The 22,286-nt window shown below is 33.8% G+C and overlaps 1 protein-coding gene across 5 annotated transcripts in view; it reads right to left on the bottom strand.

Annotated features, from left to right (window-relative positions):
* Positions 1-22,286, bottom strand: part of Slit2 (slit guidance ligand 2) — a 342,136-nt gene that overhangs the window by 98,259 nt on the left and 221,591 nt on the right. For 3 of the 5 annotated variants that reach the window (XM_048784262.1, XM_048784264.1, XM_048784266.1), the window contains 5 exons: positions 16,281-16,352; positions 10,725-10,796; positions 7,886-8,049; positions 6,475-6,486; positions 5,409-5,547 (listed from right to left, as the gene is read on the bottom strand). In XM_048784262.1, coding sequence (XP_048640219.1) covers positions 5,409-5,547; positions 6,475-6,486; positions 7,886-8,049; positions 10,725-10,796; positions 16,281-16,352 — 459 coding nt within the window. The remainder of the gene's footprint in view (positions 1-5,408; positions 5,548-6,474; positions 6,487-7,885; positions 8,050-10,724; positions 10,797-16,280; positions 16,353-22,286) is intronic. The other 2 variants (XM_048784263.1, XM_048784265.1) reach the window with 1 other exon arrangement.

Raw genomic sequence — 22,286 nt, 5'->3', positions numbered from 1 at the left:
TGACATTAATCAAAAATATCAAATTCAACTGTGGTATGGTCTATACCGAGAAAATTCGAGAAATGCAGAGAATAAGAAAGATGACATTATTATCATAGCTTATGGATATGAAGTGAAAAGAAACAGATCTCAGTTTTGCTAGGTAACTTTCTTAAAAGTTTCTCCCCTTCAGTTTTTCTAAGTTTTGATCTTTCTCTCTTTGTGACTTTTTCAGTTTTCTCTTTTACATTTTCCCACAAAGACCAAGTTTAGTCTGCCTTTCTTTTATACTGGGATCCAGAAAGGTAGGCTTTGTGGTCAGGTAAATCTAAAATGGAAGACAATTTAGCCTTCCTAACTTTTTTCATTCTCTCTCTCTCTCTCTCTCTCTCTCTCTCTCTCTCTCTCTCACACACACACACACACACACACACACACACACACCAAAATGGAAGAGGTTAATGTTTGAGAGATTGAGAGATTTGAAATAAAGGTCTATAGTCTGCTTTGAGAGAAAATTTGACTTTAGAGAAAGATGGCCAAGACTAATTTGTATGGTTAAATTTGATTCATATCTGAAGAAGAAGCATAGTGATTAAAAGCTGAATTGGTCAGCTCAGAGTAAAGAAAAAGAATATTGGAAACATGTAAAGAGTGGAATCCAAACCCTTATGGGAAATGGATGAACTTAATTAATTTTCAATATCCAGGCCCCATTTAAGCATTAAACATTTTATTTGTATAACTTTTCTCTTACTGCTTTAATCCTTCTAAAGTACAACTTTGTTGCAGGGAGATAATAGGCTGTTTCTTATAGTTTTATTTATTAAATATTAGTATAGCTATATCTTTTCAAGATAAATCCCACGCTAAATGTTTAATTAAATTTTAAAATTATCCATTCATCCAATAGGTATTAATCAAATATTTATCAAGTGTCTACCATGCGCGAAGGTGCTAAATCTGTTGCTGGGTATTCAGTGGTGATCAGAATCAAACTAGTTTCTGCCTTCATAGAGCTTACAGTTTAGCAATGAAGGCAGATGCTAAAAAATAACCACAAAATAAATATATAATTAAAAGATGTGATAATTAAGTGTAGTCAAAATCAGAATCTTAGTCCACAAATAGGGAGGCAGATCCTAGACCAAGGCAAAATCATCAGTATAAAGAGGATTTGTGGAGAAATCTACCAGTTGTTTTCTAACACATTCTTCTGCATTATTTTCTCTATTTAACTTAATTTAATTTCATAAATAGTCCATAACAGGACAATGAGAAGCTGAAATTATATGATGCTTGTGCAGCGTTCTACATGGAAGTTATTAGATACATGTTAGCCTCTTTCTATTTTTCCTTCTTCAAATTTTGTCTTTAAAAGAATATTTTTCTTCTATGGCTTAACAAATAATTTTTTAGCAGGTGCCACAGAATGGTTCTGTAGTTGAAAACATGAAAAAGAAAAATAAAGACTCTCATGATTATGTACCTAGATTTATAAGAGTTGATCACTTCTCTACAGTACATAAAATACATACTTTTTTTAGAATTTTGAGAAAGCTGCAAAAATAAAGATATTCCACACAACAGAAAAACAATTCACTATTAAAAATATCTGATGACATGAAATAAAGGAATTCTACTGATAATTTAAATATTTTAATAGTATAATTTAAATATTTTAATAGTATAAAGGGAGTTTATAATTTTCAGTTCATCAGGTATTAAAACCCTGGAATTTATGCATATTAAATATGTCATATAATAATTTTATTTCCATTTTATTAAACTTTCCTATGTTCTTTATTCTTATAAAAATAAAACAGTAATGAGAAAAATAAGTCACTAAGGAAGTAAGATATGTTGCTATAATAAATGAGAATGAACGTACCTCATTTGTGTTAAAGATCAATATGTTCTCTTACTAAGATGCTCTACTGATAAAGCTGATAAATGTAATAATCAGGAAAGTAAAATTCACCTACAGCTTCAAATATGCTTTCATCTTTACACATATATTTAATTCATGGTAATTTTATCTGATACTCCACCACCTCAATATGGGCAAACTCAATGGGATGTATTATTTAGTATGATTTCCATACTACTCAATTCCACCATTACATAAAATCTATAGATTATACAAAGTAGAAGACAAGCCCTGAGATTAAAAAATAAAACAGACTGCCTAAGATAAACCATTTCAAATATTCCATTTTGCTATCAATACATTATATTATTTCTTCTGTAACTTATTCTTCCTTTGTCACTCTATAAAACTGCTTTTGTTCTCCTTTCCTATGATTGTATCTGATCATTTTCTTCTTGTGTTCAGAAGATCTTGCTCCCATATATATCTTATTTAACTCTCACACCCTCGTCACTCCATTCTTTCTTTCTTATTTTCTAAAATCACAGGTTTCTGCATCTTGAAACGTTTGTTCTTCAGAGCAACATTGTTTTCCAAGAATCCTTTCTCAAATTCTTCCAATTTCTCTGCACCTGCCATCTCCAATATTTTCAACATTCCCTTTCTTAACACTCTGAAAAGTGGCTGACTTATCTATCACCCTATTAGAAGTAGATCCTCTGTATGCTGATCAAATTCCAGGACTGCTTTTCAGAACACAGCTTGGTTTATTCAAAGCAGTCTCTTGCCTCCCTCAGCAGATCATTTTTTTTTTTTCCTGGAGGCCCCCTCCTGCCTTCCCTGTCACTTCCCTTTCCTAGACGTAGGTGGGCCCTTGGTCTTCTCTTGCTCTTCTTTTAGACACTTAAAGGCTTTAAATATCACCTTTGTTTTTGTTAGGTTAACTACTCCAAAATCTTTGCCCCTGGTCCTTGTCTTGCTCTGGACCTAAGGTAGGTCACATCATTTTAGCACCTCTAGCAGAGCCATTGGCACTTCCATACTTCACAGGTTGAGCCCACCCTCATGTCCCTTGCCAGGTTTGGTTTTGCTCCTCAGCTCCTCACGTGCAATGATAGAACTGCCACTTCCCCATCACCTGTGCTTGGAAGGCTGGAATCATCTTGGTTCATCCTTCTCCATTATTCCCTCATCTCATCAAATGCCAACTCCCATTAATTCTGCTCCTATACTAGGTACTGTACTCGTCTCCATTCCACTATTCCTCCTGTTCCCCACTAGCTCCTGCTGTCCGGCATCTCTTGCAGATCAATGTAACAGCTTCCTAAGAGGCCTCCTGTATTACATTCCTTTCTTTTGCCACATCACTGAAACAAAGCTACCAGACAAATCATCTGAAAGACTCACTTAAGACTCCTGTGTTTAAATGCGTCCCACGTAATGTCTAAGATGTGAACAGTATGAAGACCCTCCATGAAATGGCTGCAACCTGTTTCCAACTTTATTTTCTTCTACACTGTCCAACATCAAATGTCAGTCAAATTGAATTCCTGTTTTATTGTATTGTATCCTTTTATCCTAACTGTGATGCTCCTGATGAACTACTAGTTCTGAAAGCCCTTTGATCATCTCTGTATTTGTACTCACTATTGTTCTTTCAAGGCTTAACTCAGGTTTTACCTCCCCCTGAAGGCTTCCAGGAATGAAGTACCATTTATGGAAAAATTACTATATGCTAAGCATATATAGCTCTATGTGTTAATGATTTCATTTCAAACTGATAAGAACACCTAGTTTCAGATGGAGAAACAGGCTCATAGACAATAAGTAACTTGCCCTGTCTCAGAGTCAGTATATGGCAGGCAAACCTGCAATTCCTAGCTGAAGTGTTCTGACTGGGTCTTGCCCTCTACTTATTGCCCTCTGTAATAACTTCAACTTTGTGTTCATCCCTTATAACATTTTTACTTTGTACCTCATTTCAAGTTATCAAATTGGATATCAAATTTTCTAGTCATATAATGAAGAACTCAGAAAAATTCATGGTGCCATTATTTACTTAATAATCCTCCTGCTTGGATAGATGATGAACACACAATTCTCCTACTCAAAAACCACGTCTCTTTACTATCAACTTCATCATATCTCCTCTTTTCCAACCGAACTTAAAAGCCTTCTGTATCTCACAGCTTTAAAATTAGATGCAGTTGTCTTTCTTTGGACATTGTTTTCTATGATGCCTCAGTGTGAACCTATTACTCTAATTAGGATCAACTATACAATCTCTCAAATATTTCACTCACTGCTACCATTTTCCTCTACTTTCTGATGTTTCTCTTTCAAGGAACATTATGTGACTCTTTCCAAACCAGACCTTATACTTCTTTAAATGTTCAACTAAAAAATATCTACAAATCGTTCTTATAGTTAACGTATTATTTCATCAATTAAAACTTTGCTGCAAATACTATCATCACATGCATATGTTATTTGGGCTATGTGTCAAATCTTCACAGATTTCGGAGTTTGCAAAGTATTATGACTTATGCTCCAAAGCTCTGAGCATACTATTCAATGTGCATTACTTTAAAATAATGGCAGTGGATCTTCTAAACTAAGGTTATGCTCAAATAAACTAGAGTAGTTACTTTATTATAGAAATTTAAAAATATAGAACAGTTTTTTAAAGAAAAGTTTTTTATCTTTATTTTTATTTTTTTCACAAGAAGTTGGTTCTATATTATTACTTCAATCAAAAATATCTAAAAAAATCATTTACTGAGTTGTGACTTAGAATTGGTCAATGATATGATGGGCTGGGTGTTTAGAGGAGCCTTTTAATTAATGGATATTGAGGTAAAGATCCCCCTAGTGCTTCCTTCTCGGGATGGTAAAAGCATTCCATTTAAGTCTTACATGACCTTGTTTTTTTCCACATGACTTATCTCTGGCAAGAACACAGAAATGCATTCAGCAGCTGCATACAAAATATGTATGCATTACTTCATCAAAATAATTTGTTTTTGATGGAGGTGGGACTTGACTTGACATCATAATATCCATTTTATAGTGTGCATTGGACTAACCATTCCAACAAAGTAATGTAACTTCATTTTAAAACATGAGCTCTTGAGAAGTCAGGACCTCCTCATCTTGTTAACTTGCTTCTATGGTTTATTCTCCCCAGCTGAGTCCCTCTTTGTATCCCTACTGCTTTAAGCTGGAAAAGGACAAAAGCAAATATTCGGTCCCCAAAGTTTGAACTAGGTACATCTCTTTTTTCTCCCTAAATAGCCTAAGAACACTTTTTTTTAAAGGGGAAGAAAAAGCACTATTCTTCCTTTAAATGTATTCCTTTAATTCTGCCTATGGAGAAAAATCTTAGGCAATTTAACAAGGTACTTAATTAAACAGAGTAAGGGTCAATACACTTCTGAAGAGAACATTTGTCTAAGCTAATTGATCAGATGTGCCTTTAATAAACCCAGAATCTCCTAAAAAAAATCATGGTTTGTTCAGTGGGGAGGTAGAGGGATAGGAAAGATCGCAGTGCACATACATTTCTGTGATAGTCTCTGGCAGGTTTGTGGGGATCTCAGTGAGACCTTTACCGCGACAGTCTACAATATTGTTGCTACAGGTACAAGCAGCCGGGCAGTGCAACACACTACAGGAAGGAGCCATGAACGACTGATGACCTACAAGAGAAACACACGATTAGATTTCTCCTCCCAAATTTCATAATTGTGAAACGTTCAAACTGAGGTCAATTAGCAAAATATGTGACAGAAACAAACTTCTCTAAATGCTCAACTACAAAATATCCTTTATTTCTAAAATGTACTGTAGGAAACATGCAGTTACATTTATTAGATGAAGCAAATGAGATTTTGACAACTGGTCATGAAAGTGGCAGTTTTCAAAATTTGAAAAAAAAATTGTGAGAGGCTAAGTTCATATTCAAGAAAAGAATTCTATTCAAAGTTTTGAGTTCCAAAAAAAGCAGCAACTTCAGATTAATCTCTATTCATTTTTAATAAGCTTAAATAAAGCTTGATTTTTTCCAAATTTATGTAGTTTAATTTACTTTGTCTCAAAAAAAAAGAAAGTAAGAAAAAAGAAAGAGAAACAAATATGTAAAACTCCCATCTTGGTAGACATACCATTGCTCAAGTTACTGTATGCCAATAAAGTGGGAGGAAAATTAGATAATACTAAGTTTGATGTCTGAATAGGTTCAAAATTACTGCTTTCTTTGAAGTCATTATAATAGATTGTCTGAAGTCATTCTTCAATTGTTAATCTATATTATTCTTTTTGCTTGCTACACATGATTTAAAATTTGACCATAAATATATATATATATTTTACTAGTCAATTTTTAGAAACAAAACCACTTTGCAAAGAGATTTTTCTGTTTGAAAGATGAAGGACAGAACGCCAGCAGGACCGTAGCAAGCAGGTTTTCTGGAGGAAGCGGAAACAGCCCTCACAACCTGCAGGGGAAAGGCACTTGGCGATGCTGGTGTGCCAAGAGGCTGTGAGCTACCTGCTAACCCTGCACCTCCAGACAACCTCTCAAACTACAACAATGTTATCAGTCTAGAAAAGAAAGTTCAACTTGCCTTCTTCCTCATCTAGAAAACAGGGAGGAAAAAGTGAAGAGAGAAAAAAAGTGGTTAGTAGCGAATTGTTAGTCATTTCATTTTTTAATTCTTTAAAAAACAATCAGACCTATTGAAAACTTCTCATAACATTGTAAGAGAACTATTTTAGATCATAAAAAGTATGGAAAAATACACGCAAAGTTCTAAAAGGTAACAATAAAATAGAATAAAGTACTAGCAATGTGTCCTCACTCCTTCAGAAACCATGAACTATTTATACATTACATTGGTCCCTTTGTATTTTGGGGTATTGGTTCCAGAACCCCTATGAATACCAAAACCTGTGGATGTTCAAGCCATTTATATAAAATGATGTATAATTTGGATATAATATGTGTACATTTTCTGTTATGCTTTAGATCATCATTAGAATAATTATAATACCTAATACAACATAAATGCTATGCAAGTAGTTGCTATATTGTATTGTTTAGGGAATAATCACAAGAAAAATCTGCACATGTTCAGTACAGATGCAATTTTTTTCCACATATTTTCAATCCACAGTTTGTTGAATCTGTGATTGAAGAAATAAATCACAGCTATGGAGAGCCAAGTACATATGTATTTTATAAAAATTGTTTTATTATATCTTCAAGTTATTCCTGAAGCAAAACTAGACCTATATGTATAAAATACATTATGTACCAATATGGATGTGTGTGTGTGTGTGTGTGTATGTGTATACCGACTAGATCAAGACCCTTGGATTCAACCATGTGAACTTGAAGATTATTTTTCATCATATTTTAATCTCTAACACATAGATAAAATTACATTCTCCTGTGGTTGTTTTGGACAGGAAATGACATAATTACATGCGAAACAGAGAAAACAGAACTCAGTAAATGCTAGCCACATGTTTTCTTACATAGCACATCTTATTTTTGCTTTCAGCTTGTTACTTAAACAAGTCATGTATTTGTCTTAAGTAAAACTGAATTATTAATATATTTTTTAACACAAAAATACTTCATCACTTTGCATTTATAGTTGAGTTTCTCTGAATTTCTAAGCAGGGGTCTAGGATTAGCTAAACCTTTTTCAGTTATTAATATAAAAGTAGATTTAAATTGCTACCTAATGGGAAGATAAAATGTTGTAAGTAGAACTACAATCCAGGAATTTCCTATATTTTCCCCAAATAAAATCAGAAATATCTTAGGGACAAATAACTATTAGTTGCCAATCATGTACAAATACCTTAAGACAGATTATTATCATTGCTATAAAAGAAGTTCTCTGTAGAGTGATTAGTGCAGGCTTCCACATGTTAGTGAACAGCCCGCAAACCTTGGAAGCATGCATTCTTTACATCCCTTTACATAAAAGCAGCCAGAAATACTAGAACATCTTCGTTCTCCCTTACCGCTGCAGACAAATTCTCGTTTTTGAACCTCTGCGACATTATGGCCTCTCAGGTGAGAAGGGCCCATGCACTGAGTGTACAGGCCCACCCGGGGCCTTTGGCGAAGCCAGTCGGAAAGCCAGGCCAGGTGGCAGTCACAGTACAGGTTGTTTGAATGGAGTCGGCTAAATGAGAGGAAAGAAGATTAAAGCAAGAAAACAGAAGATAATCATTTCAAAACTTGAAACATTAGTTATAATATATCCTTATTTCCTAATATAGAAATAGATTAAACTTACCAACCTTCAGTCTAATTATTTTTTGAAAAACTAAATTGGCTCACAAGCACAGAATCAAGTCCTTTTCTTTATCCTGAGCTAAACAAATACACAGAAATTGGAAAAGGACAATAAAATTATTTTGCTTATGTTCATTCAAATGGGTAAAGAGAAAATAATCAGTTCAAGGATAAGTGCTCTGCAGTTCCAACCATGCTGAGAGCAAATGGAGATCCGATGGGGGGGAGTGGGGAGCCAGGGAAGGGAACAAGTTATAAAAGCTGTGACTCTCCGTCAGAAGTATCAGTAAGTCCTGCCATTATTAGTCTCTATAGAAACTGCTTGCAAAGTCCTTTTAGCAGGCCACTTTTTGCTGAACAAGACAGAATAATAATTCAATATAAAATGCTTATTTTTCAAATCCCTATTCTGATTTCCTTCTTTTTGTGTTTAATCACAGAAAAGGGATTAGCTGATTTTGGCTCTTGGGGACCTATCCCCAAAGAGCACAGACTGAAATTAGAAGGCATAAGTGGCTGGGAGAGAAGGAACTGCATCCCATCTAGGTTGGCAAGATCCATACAAGATCAGGGATTGCTTCCAAGTGGCAAATGGCACTTCTCCATTAATAAAATATCTGACAAATGTATCCACTAAATTAGGTAAATGACTTCAAACTGGCTTTTATGTTTTCTCAAACTAAAGGATATTCAAAGCTATAAATCAAAGGACCATTCCCAGAATCATCTATGACATAGTAATACCATTTTAGTCCTTTTTAGCTGATGTGTTCAATTCTAACCCAATAACAGTAATGGATAGTAAAACATGGAACTCAGTCCAGAAAGATAATTGGACTATAAAAATGGAATTTTTAAGTAGCAGTGATAGTATAGAATAATGAACCAACCAAAGCAAGGGGATTTAAAGTTAAATGACTGCTTTACATTCTCCTTGAGCCTGTGGATAGGGAACAGACTGTTTTGTATCAAAAGGAGAAGCCATGCCACTGAACAAAACATTATATTTTGGGAAAGCTAGGTGACCTCTGGCTTGGTTTGCTTAGAAGTCAAAGTGCTACTCTTTGGATGCCACAGTGACACATTCTTGTTTCAAATCTTGTTTGCCTCTAAATCTACCACACTGAATGATTCCAATTAGGTGTGCATAAATTTGGAATGAGAAAAAGGATATAAAATTTTAAAAAGCTGATCAGTGAGACAAACCAGTGTCTGTCTACAAAAAAATAAGGAACATTATCAGAACTGTAGATAATGGATGTTTTTACAAGTTTCAATTCTGCAAAGACTGAAAATATGATCAGTTGCCTTTTTTTTTAAAAAATTGACTAATATAAATAAGAAACTAATGTTTTAAAACTATAGTTTGAGTGAACTGGACTATTAATAAGATATATTAGTTTCAATCTGATAGCCCCAAGAAAACAAAATTTACTTATGCTCATATACATTTATAATTTCTTTATTTTTACTAACTCATATTCCAAGGGAACTATAATGATGTATTATCACATATAGAATTTGATTTAAGTGAGAAAAAGATGATATTAAGTTGCTATTGCTGAATTCGTTAAGAAGCTAGCAATTCGACTGATTTTAAATTTTTTTTAGTTGTATATGGACTCATATACAAACTTATTTATTTTTATGTGGTGCTAGGATCCAATACAGTGCCTCACACTTGTGAGGCAAGTGCTCTACCACTGAGCTACAACTCCAGCCCTCCATAAATTTTTTTAGAGAGAGAAAAATAAATATTTTTTTCAGTTATAAGATTTTATAAGATGAGAAACATTTTGAAAATCCAATCGAAACAAATGTGCCTGACTTCAAAACATTTTATCCTCAAGAAGTGCAATGCCTTGGCTTTTTTCTTAACCATTTCACACATGTTATATGTAATATATTTTTAGGTCAAGGTGATTTTGAAACCCAGTTCAAATAACATTTACCTGTGAAAATGCTACAACTAAATACTCTCATCTTGAGCTTTAAAGAATACTTTTTTTAAGAGAAAAATTGACTATACCTAATAATTTATTACAAAATCATATTTAGTCACCAAAAATATCTTAGTGTCCAAATTAACCCCTGAAAAGATATTTTTAAATATAAATGCTGACACAACCTTAATTATAAAAGCACAAGAAGGTGATGCTGTAATTTTACATTACAAAGAATGTCTGAGAAGCAGTTGAGCTTTATTAGGTCTGCTTGCAGTACAGTAATAAAATCATAAAGATTTCTCATTTATCATTTTTGACAGCCAATCAAGGAGTCTTCTATTTCTTAATGAAATGTGACCTCTACAAGAGCTCAATGTAAACTTTTTTGTTGTTGCTGTTTTACTCCAAGCTTCCCCTAATGCATACACTTGAAAGGAAATTTTCATAATAACAGTTCATTTACTAAAGTATCATTTCTAGATTTGTTTTAAAAGTTTTGCTTTCCTTTTTGTCTCCATAATGAATTAATTGTCCTGTTTTTGGCCTATTAGAAACCGCCCTTGAGGAACATCCTTAATCAATTAAATATGTCTTCATGAATATTGTGACTACTTACAATGTCCTAAGTTTAGGCATATGGTTGAAACTTGCCACAGAAAGCCTAGTAATGTTGTTATTGTTGAGAGTGCTGTAAAATAAAAGTTAGAAATTTTAGATATGAAAGAAATTAAACATTTTATATATTAGATAGGTCAAAAACTTCTACTATGTTCATGTAGAACAGCTAACTACCTGGTGGAGAAGTCATAGAAAATGCACTATTTCACAGTGATAACAAGTCTTATTCTTGAACATATTATTATATATTTGGTTTTATTCGACATTTACTACAAGTGTATGGCTTTTCTAGGAACAATCCTGGTTAATCCTTTTCTAGGAACAATCCTGGTTAATTACATATCACCTTGGGCACCTTGTGCATGTATGTCTACTTACGAAATGGGTTAAAGAATTAACAGGACAGTCATGGTTGATAAAAACTGCACAGTTACCTTTCTTTGGAAAGGTATCATGTATATATTGCCCATGGGTAAATAAATACACTTGAATTTTCCAACTGAAATCTCATAGCAGCAACACCATACCATTAGTGTCATCTTAGAACACTGCACTAATCATTCTCTACTGTGGATGTTGGCTGCTGCTAAAATTTGGGTAGAAGGACACCATATTTGCATCAAGTGGGGATGAAGCAGTGTTATCTAGCAGTATATTAAAAAAAAACATCATTTACTATAACAGCTGTAGTCACAGCAGCACATATTGTCCTCCATTTAGTGTAGCATGATAGAAATGATGGCCTCTTGAGGTATACTAGGAAGATGAGTGGTCAAAGAAGTTACAGTGAAAATAAATATATCTCTTGCTTGCTTCACATTTTTCCTATATTTCCCCAACATGAGCTTTGCTAGTTTATTATTATTCAATATTATTATTATTTTGAGGGTGGGAAAAGAGATCAGTTGAAAACAAAATTCTTTGAGAAGAGAAACCTAGTTCAAATATCAGGATTTTTTTAAATGGCATTGGAAAAAGATCTCATTCTGCTTTAGCATAGGAAAATTCCAGAAGCTTTTGGAGAACATTAGCTGACTAATTCTATCTTTTAAAGGTCCTACAAAAAGCAGTCATTTTTTCCTACGTGATTTAATTCAAATCTCCAGGTTAGTTCTTACACATCTTTCAAAACTGGATGGTAAAGAGAGTCAATGAATATTATGGGTCTGTGACCAATATGCCCATTCACTGAGAAATTTAAGTCAACCCCTCAATGTTGCTGGAACATCCCATATGCCACCACTCATAACCGCAATGCTCAGCTGGTCTGCAGCAGTCACACACACATATATTCAGCTTAGCACAAATACACTCAATTCCTAGATTGTTTGAAATATTTCAGTTAGTGGCAAATATTTTAAAAATAGGGGAACTGATCTGAAATTTTCCACTCTGGCTTCTTTTGGAAAAACGGGATTGTTTGGCAGAATCTCCCACTGCAGTAGGATGACAGTCCACTGGAGTTGAACATTGGCCTTAACAACACAGGATATCACTGCCAGTTTAGCAAAGTCCTCACCACCTCCAGCTGTCTGATCTCTCTCTCTCCCCTTCTCTTTTTCCCCCGCCCCTATCTCCTATTGCATTTCTATACCCAGTTCCCATTTGTTACATTTGCGTTCCCTGCCTGGTCCTCATTGGCAAATAAATTTTCAAACCCTAGTGCAAACCCTTTTCCACTATCAAATTTCATCCACCTGGACCATCAGTCCTACCTTTTGTCTTCTTCAGAGGTCGTGCCCTCTTTAGTCACCACCTCAACCAACTGTCAATCTCTTCCCTTCATAGATTCTTTTTGCATTTCCACATGTTATTGATACATCCATGTAACTGTTCCACCACAATCTTATCACAACTAGACTTCTCCAGAGGAAAAACAAATTGTCTGTTCTTAATCTTATTAACTCTAACTTTTTGTGATTTATCTCCCCAATTGTTTCAATGTTCAGAGGGGTTTGCTTTCAAATTACCTCTTTTCTTTCCTTCAAATTTATGCTGATTTAATATGGCCAAAATTTTTAGCATATGTGGCATTCTGTAATATGACTTAGGGAATATATTTTTAAGGTAGCTTATACATAGTGGACACATGAAATTCAAAGAATGATTTCTCGAATTCCCATGTAAAGAAGTGTTTTCATTGAATGCTAAAGTATGCAACTATCAATTTGAAACCATTTCTCAAAATACTAGTTCACATAATGCAACAGAAGAGATATATTATCTTAGTATTTTATTCAGTGTTTGTGCTAGCAGAGCATAATATTGACATTGCAAAAATAGGGTTGAAAAGATCCCACTGCACTTTATTTAATTTTTTTTAGTTGTAGATGGACACAATACCTATATTTATTTTATTTTTTATGTGGTGTTGAGGATCAAATCCAGTGCTTCATACATGCGAGGCAAGCGCTCTACCACTGAGCTACAATCCCAGCCTTCTCACAGCACTTTAGCATAGGGAAATTCTAGAACCTTTTAGATTAAAAACTATGTGAAAATGACAAAATTAAGTTAGTTTTAAAATTAGTAAGTAAATTGTATTATTGGCATGAGGACATGTACGAAGTGGTTTTGATCAATTCCAATTCTAAAACAACAGAAATTAACTGTTAAACTTATTTATTTGTGGATGCTTTCACCCATGTGTAAGTCTACTTACATGCTCAAAATCAAGATTTTCTATTTGTAATGAGAATATATTCTAGAACAAAAGACATCTTGGTGTGTAAATGCAGAATGTTAGCCTTTAGAGTCATGGAGTACCTTCACACTTGGATTGTGACTTAGTCTTTCTTATTCCCTTTGTGACAAGCAAGCATAATACTTGGCAGAAAGTTTGGTATTTGATGGATATGAATTGCTGTTTCAATTCAACTAAAATATGCCAAATTTTGGACAAGAATAAAACACATCCTAAATATAGTCAAGGGGTATAATTCATTTCTGAGTCTAGTGACCTATCCCCAGAAAAAAAAAAAAAGTTTCCAAAGTTATTTTTGAGATGGTATCTGAATGTTAAGAAAATGTACAGTAAATTCTATCTCTCCTAAACAGAATTCCATGAAATGTCACTTCCCCATGAACACACAAGTGCCGAATTACCTCCTTGCTCTCGTTACCTGAACTTCATTCACAATCTCTATCACAATGAACATTTCTATCAGTGACCCAGAGTGAGTCTCCATCTTCTCCTGTTTGGCTTCAGTATAGTGACATGTTCATATGTCCACTCAATTAAAATAAATTTAATCCCCAAATATTGGGAATCTGAAATTTAAGGTAATGTGCAGGATCCTATTTGTTCATTGTTCCACAGGGAAAGATACTGCCTAAGATGTCAAAATGGTAGTTTTTTCAGTGCTGCATCTAATTTTGCTTTAATTTCTTTATAAACTAATTTGTCTAAAGGTCATTTAAAGTGTGAAGATTTTGAAAAGTTAATATGCATATTAAAATAATATCTGCTTGAATTTTCAAAATAAAAAAATAAATCTTTTAAAAAGACACATTTTCTTATATCAATTGGTAATTTAAATTATTTTCTTCAGTAAACAGGTTCTGGTAATGATGTATCTCTTTGAGGCATATATTTTAAGGTCTTTAAGAGATTTCCCATCATTCTGGAATCCTATTTTAATATTGTGAACTATCATTCTTTGGTTATCACTCCATTTGTCATGTTTTGATATACTTCATGATAATGGTTCTTGCTTAAGTCAGTCACCTTTTAGTTATTTTGCTAAGATGACCAAAACAATTGTACAAGTTAATTATATTTCCAAAACCTTACTACTTTCAGAAATAATCATTTCTGTCAATAGTAAGTAAGCACATATATTGTTATTATATTGTGATTGAAAGGCTTCAGTGCCTGGCATGGTATTCTCCCCTGATTCCCCACATACATATCTAACATCAATATAGATATATACTTAATACATATGTAATATGTATACATATATGATTCCATGCCTAATAAAGTTTGAAGAATTTTAACCTAATAAGAATAACAAAGTTCTTCATGAGATTTAATTCAACCAAAATATTTAACAAATTTTTCACATAGCAACTGGGACTATTCATGTATCTAGTTAGAAGCACTGACTTATCACAGATTCTTTGGTTTGATCAGCTCTGTTCCATGAAGTAACTCTTGCCGCAGTCTCTTCATACATGAAGTTAAGTGACATTGACTGTGAGTTTGACATCAGGCCACTGCCATGATATCATAGTTGCATTCTAATTGTTCTGACTTTGAAGTAGCAAGAGTGAATTCCATATGTTAAAAATGACTCTGGTGCATGATTTGAAAATTGGCCTTATTACTAAAAATGTACATAAGCACTGTGAATGTTTTCCTTATAGAAAAAGTTAGACTGATATCAACAGATAAAGGTGATCTCTCTTATAGTTAGAAATTAGTAAATAATTTTGTATTTCACAATTTATTTCAATCAATTCATTCATTCATAAATCAAAATAGTAGCTCAGTACATGACACAGCTAGAAATTCTACACATTGACTTGCAATAAAAATAAAAATCACAGATAAAATATTTTTAACATAAGCCATTCTAGTTTTTTTTTTTTTTTTAGTTTAGTTTATTCCTGAAACTCAAAAGCAACAAATCCTTTCTTCCGGGGGATAGGTTAGTTATTTCTGAACAACTTCCAACAAATGGACTAAAAATTCAAAACCCCTTCACATTTAGTTCAAATTGGATTTCTGAGAAAGTTGTGTCAAGAATGAAACAAAGTATAGGAAAATATTTTCTATACTTTTAAAAATCTAGAAATGCGAATCTTTTACAAAAATTTTCAGAAACATACAGGTGGCGTGTAGTGCTTTAGTAACTACAGTATTCATCAATATTGAATTTTGTTTAATTAGTTATTTATGAAAATTATTTTACTAAGTCAAAATTCAATAGAGATTACTTAGTTGCCTCTGATTTTGTCAGATATGCCTACCCAGCAAGGAAAGAGAGGATGCCAATTATAATTCAACTCTGTATGTTGTACATTACAAAGTCAGTAGTGAAGACTTTGAAATGGACCTAGTGAGCGGTTTATTAAAATCAAAAGTAGATTTCAAAGTGACCTTACAGACACAATGTTGAATTACCAGTTAAAAATTGTTTTTTAAATGAGAAAACACCTCTTTCATTGTGCAATAACTAGAAGATATACCAACATATCAGTTACTAAGAGGTTTACTTTTTGATGTTCTTGTTCTTACAAAATTCATTTAATGTTAACATTTAGCAATTTGGGGAATCCTCACAAATCGTGTGGCTCCTAGGAGAATATTTTTATCATGAAGAGAACAATTTGAGTCTTAGATATGAAATTTTCTCTAATTGTATACACATGACATGCAAGATTTTGCACATACACTTCTTGATTTTCTGTATTCATCAAGAGTTATTTAAGGTATCTCTCTAGGAGAGCATTTTGACACATTGTTTTAAACTAGCAGATAGGTCCCATGTTACCACTCTAAAGACACAAAGCTCCTGTTAAATGAGTAAGAGCAAAAAGCTATACTCACAGCACTTCCAGGTCCCGGAGAGCCCTGAATGCCCCATCTTCAATACAGCTGATCTGGTTGTAATCCAGTTGCCTGTTAAATAGATTAGAAGAATATATGTAAAAGGAATAAACGGTAGCAAGGGTAGGTGACAGGAAGACTCCTGAAGGGTCTGTGAAGCTCTTACTAACTGAAATGCTCTCACAGACACACTCATCTGCTTAAGAATGTCACAAGCCATTCTGGCCACTCTCGATGCTGCGACTGAAATCTCTTTTTGTTCTGAACTGTCTGTGCAAATAGCAGCCCTTGGAAAGCTCCAGTAAATAATAACTGCACCTTATATTAAATGCCATAGGAATGCAATTTCATTACATCAAGAAAAGCTATCCATTAAGAGCTTTCAGCGTCATCTTGCTGAAACAATTTCATTAAGGTAAAGGACTGTAAATCACTTAATGTCACATGCACCCCCTCAGTGACCTAACAGAATCCATTTATCAGAGAAGCCCAGCTGCATGTTAATTTCACTATCCTTGGCAAGGAAGAGCAAGAGTACTTTTAGGTTTCGTTCCTTTAAAAGCAGTTTCCCTTCCACAACTCCAAATCGAGAAAGAGAAATGACATTCCGTACATCTCCCTATCCTTAACCTCAATACACTTTAGAAAGCTAGCAGTTGTTTTATATTAAGAGTCCCTATTCTTATAAATTGCATTCTTTATCATTATTTGCAAATTCTCTGCAGCATAAATATAGCACACTTTTGAGTTAAGAAACTTTCATAATTATATCACTCTCCAAGAAAATAAGTTTATGTATTAAGAAATTGATAAGAGTTTTGCTTTTCTCCAAGATGCTAATCTCAGTCCCAAACACTAAGAAACACATACTACAGGCAAATTGTTAAAATGCTAAATTTAACTATAATAAAAAGTTTAAATGCTGCATAGGTATATTCTAAATACATAATTCACACAAATGAATTTTATCTAATAGTCTATGTACTCTGTGTTAATTTTTAAAAGAGAGAGAGAGAGAGAGAGAGAGAGAGGATGTTTCTACCCTGGTTTGCTTTTTTTTCCCACTGCTCTTTCTTTTTGATATTAAAGACTTCTGTATTCATCTTGAGGAATCTACTTGATTGGAATAAATAGATAATACTAATTCCTGTCAGTACTATGTCCCTTTTTCCAAATAAATAGTCATTGTTTAAATACCGTAGCTTGATGCTTAGAGATATCATTATTCCTGTAAAGCAAAAGTTATTTTAATGCTTCACTTGAGATAGAAACAAAACATTTCATGAAATAGGTGAGTTGTCAGCTCTACCTACACTGCTGAGAGAACACAGATGTACAGGTTAAGGTTATGATCATCATATGAATGAATCTCATCCTTGTTTCAAGTTCAAATTCCCGAAAAGGGCTCATTCATATCTGAGGTCTTCTCTTAAAGAACTGTTTAAACATTCCCATAAAATAGTGATTTGTCTCACAAGACTACTGAATAAACCAATGATTTAATCTGGTGACTTTCAGAGGGCCCCTTCAGATTCCTTACTTTAGAAATTATGTACATAGAGAATGTCTCATGAAATATACATCTAATTTTTAAGTGGGTCTCTAGGAGACACAATCATACACAAGACTACCTTGATGTGATGCAAATGGTACATCCAGGACATGCAATATAAAAACAGGTGCACCCCGGAGAAGATACAATTTTATTGCTTTTATAAACTCAGGCTTTCCCCAAATAATAGCTACTACTCATGCTACTGTAACAGCCTAAAGCATTTCTACTTATTAGGAAGTAATGCAGAAGTATAATTTCATTTTCCAAGAAGACTTTTAAAGCCTCATGATGTAATATGGCAGCTGTGGTTCCAAGAAAACACTTACATTCTGGAGCACTTTTGAGTTTTACAGATTAAATTCATTTACCAATTAAGTTAATAGCCTTTTTATTTTAAAGTGCTAAAATATATATCTACACTAGTATTCTCTAACCTCTTGAACAATTTATCAAAGCCATTTAAATTAGAACAATGGCATGAAGTGTTACCCTTGACACACTACAAAAGAGAAATTGTTTCCAGACAAATTGGCAAAATCTTTTAATGCTATCAAATTTGCCTAATGCAGTCTCCAGGTTAATCTGTAAAAGGGTGAGCTGTATGTTTGCCCATATCTTATTATCCTTAGCTGTCAATGTATAAATCAGTGCTGACACAGCTTCTTCTAAATCATGCATACAATACACAAAGGGGAAGCTCTAGCATGTCAGAAAGCACTCAACCAAATCTTGTCCTACAAGGACTGAAAGGCAAAATACTCTCCTTATACCAGAAGTTGTGCCTTTGCTTTAAACTGGTAATTCCACCCCTCTTTAACGTTGCACATAGTTGCACATACTACACTTGATTCTTGGAAATCTAAGCTGTATCCATGCTCAAACATTAATGACATTTGACTTGCACCCGAGCAAAGTTTTCCTTAAAACTCTACTATATGCCATTGTATCTCAGTTCACAAATCTTCTGAGAATGGAAGGTTTCTCGTGAAGAGGTTACTCATAAGTAAGAACAACCAAAATCAAACAAGTCAATAATTTTTTCACCAATGGGTGGATTTGGTGACAGAGGGATGTTTATGGAAAGTGATGTGCCCGCATGAGTGCGGATGAAAAAACATCTCTGCATGCAGACCTCCATTTGTCTGCATATGGTTCAAGATAAACAGTGTCAAAACTGTGCAGGAGCGTAATTTATTTCAGGATTTCTGGACTTGTTTCCTGCACCTTGTTTCTCTCACCCTGCTCATGTCTTTCTCCACTACCTTTCAAGCCCCGGGTACTTGTGCTTTCTGTAAACAGGAAAGGATCTGTTCTCAGCCATGCATCCAGCGACAGGCTGACTTTCTTTAGATGTGATTTCCCATTGTGGCATGTAGTTATTCTGAATTAAAAGAAAAAAAATTACAAGAGGAGTCTTTTTTCCCACTTCTCCAAAAATAATATTACAACTATTTAGCTAGGCGTAAGGTAAACTTGTTGGTCTTTAGAAAGATTCAGCTAGTAAGGGTGTCAAGTACAACAGAGGCAATAATAGACACTTTCTTGGCAGAGGGCTGCTCACCAGAGGGAAGAAAGGTGGACTTTTCTTATTTTCTGGGAAGAAAGAATCTTCTCTAAATGTGTGTGTGTGTGTGTGTGTGTGTTTTCCTGACCTTTAGTCAACCTACTCGAGCGCAGACTCCTGTCTTCTTCCTTATTTCCTGCCTCTGACCTTCCCCTATGCTTCTGTTCCGATTCAAAATTTCCTCTCTATTTGATCCTTCACTGTCCTCATTTGTGAATTTGTGTTTTGAAGTACTACCTTAATCTCGTGAAAATAATGAGGTTAAAAGAATTATCTTCCCGATCTTGGTGAATATGAATATTTTATGATTCTCTTTTCAGTGGTGGGAGGAAGATGCTCTGATGCTCTGGGAAGCTCCAGACTTGCCTGCTTTGATTTTTCCCCACCACTGGTAAACTTAGTCTTAGCCAGTGAAGTTTGCCGACAGACCACCCGTGTTACGCGGTGTCACTCCACGCCTCACACATGTAGAATTTCACAAGCTGATATGATTTTCTTTAATACTAAAAATAATTTGGCCTAATTTCAGAACTCGAATTATTCTAGTTAGAGGAGACAATATACAATGTTTCTAAACCTAAGTTTTATAAATAGGTATGTTGTAACAAAAAGATTAAATATATGCCTATTTGGCATCCTGAAAAATATAGTTGAAAATATTGTATTCTGATCCATTAAAGTTCTCTGAAGGGATTTCCTCATTTCCTTCTTTAAAATTTGGATACAATACCATGCTTGAGTTATACATATAAAACTTTCCTATTAATTTCACTTTTTTGTGTGTCTAAAGTAACAAATGCATATTTTTCTATAGCATCCAACTAATAAAAATATCTTATTATTGTGTTCTTTTTATGAGACTCAGGACACGAAAAAATATGCTTAACTGTGAAATAACACATAACTTAAAAATTCTTCATAATGCCTAAGCTAAACAGGATTTGTCTCAGGGTCTCAACAAAATTATTATGACTATGATTCATTTTTGTTATATTTTGTTTAGGTTTAAGTATTAGAAATAATTTAGTTCACATTCATGTTACTATTGTAAGGTAAAACATTACAAAATTTTAGTTGACTTAAAACATACTAATGTGCTTAGAATCAATGAGGGAATAAGAACATTTCTGTATAGAAGATATCTGATAAAACATGAATCGAAAGGGAGAGAGAAAAAAATGCTGTTAAAGATATGGATAAAATGTCTTCTGTTTATTTCCTCTGTGTATTAAATTCAAGTCAATATGAGTTCACAAATATACAAATATTATATCAATATTACTTTTAAGGAATAACCCAAAATATAACCAAAAATATTAATTATAATGCATATAAAGGGTACAAAATAATATGAAATGCCCCATATAAATAATAACCTTAAATATACATTTTAGCAAGTCATATAATTTCTCTCAGCTTAAAAGCACATCAGTATTAACCTGGGCATTTGGAAACAAAACAAAACAAAATAAAAACAATGAAGGTAAAGATTATTCTGAGAAACACAAACCAATTTACATTGGGAAATAGGCATCTCATTTTTTATTGAAATACTCTACTATAAAGTTATATCTGCTGGAAGAGGCAAAAGATAGGCCTAAGAAAGATGGAGAAAAAAAAAGTAGGTTGACATTCAGATTTTATATAGACGAAAATGAGGCTCACAGTTGTTCAACAGCTTATACTTGATAGGTAGCAGGTATTTTGTTAAGCTTTAGTTATAATTTAGATCTATGCATTTCCAAAGCCCATACTCAGTACCCTAATGGGTAAAAAATAAACCCAGGAGGTTTTATCTTTTGTTTTGTTTTATGCTGGTTATTGAACCCAGGGCTCTGTGCCTTTGAAACAAGGATTCTACCAACTGAGCTCTATCTCCAACCCCCCTAGGAGGTTCTTAATTCTTGAAATGATAATGATCGTGCTTCAAGGATAGCCCAATATATGAAAAGACTTCAGAATTTCAGAAAAGGAAGAGATTACTCTAGGCTGAAGTAATCCTAAGTGACAGAGGGAAAAAGTGATCCTTAAAAAAATGGTAGAATCCACTAGATAGAAAATAAAGTGGGTATTAAATCAAAGGGCTTTTGTGCAGATTCAATGGACAAAGAAGCTGTAAGTCTAAGATGACAATATAGTACACAGAAAAAACTCACTGCTCTCTCAGAGGAAAGTCTGTGTTCCTACAGACCCTCTTGCTCTATGACAAAATTCCGCTATGTTCCCAGGGCTTTATGACAGTGCCGACAACAAAGGTGGTTTTTAATTAGTTGGATTATTTTGAAGGAGGTAGAGGTGGGATTAAAAACAGTGTCCACGGAAAAACTTTTGGCATCTTTGTAAAATTATCTTATGAGACTATAGTCTGGACACCAAAATTCAATCATCGGGTTATAGTAACAGTTCAGGGGTAGCAAATTTTGCAGATCAATGTTGGAAAAGCAAGAAATTCTCGAAGTCCTGTTTTTGTCTCATAGGATAACACTGCAGCCACAGTAATATCATACCAGTTCCTCTTTTATAAGTAAGTGCATTGGATTTCCAAATACTCAGTTTGTCCTGTGTTTTGTTTGTTTTATTTTGGTTTGGAAGGCATTTATTAAGAAATATTGTATGCATTATATTTTTTAAGAGAATGCATTGACAAAGAAAAACCACATAAGACACTCTAGAGACAAAGCAAAATGCAAAGGTCGGGAGGTTATTGAAAACCGACTTCATCTTCGTGATTGGGGATTACCTCATTTCAGAGTGTGATTTTGAAGTGAATGCAAACCAGGGATATTACAGAACCATGGACAGTTCCCATGGTATTGACAGAAGCATCTGCTAAATGCTGATATATATATATATATATATATATATATATATATATATATATATATAT

The sequence above is a fragment of the Marmota marmota genome, unplaced genomic scaffold (genome assembly GCF_001458135.2).
Source record: "Marmota marmota marmota unplaced genomic scaffold, marMar, whole genome shotgun sequence".
NCBI lineage: Eukaryota > Metazoa > Chordata > Mammalia > Rodentia > Sciuridae > Marmota > Marmota marmota.
Note: the sequence above shows the minus strand (reverse complement) of the source record. Positions and strands in the feature narration are given on the sequence as shown.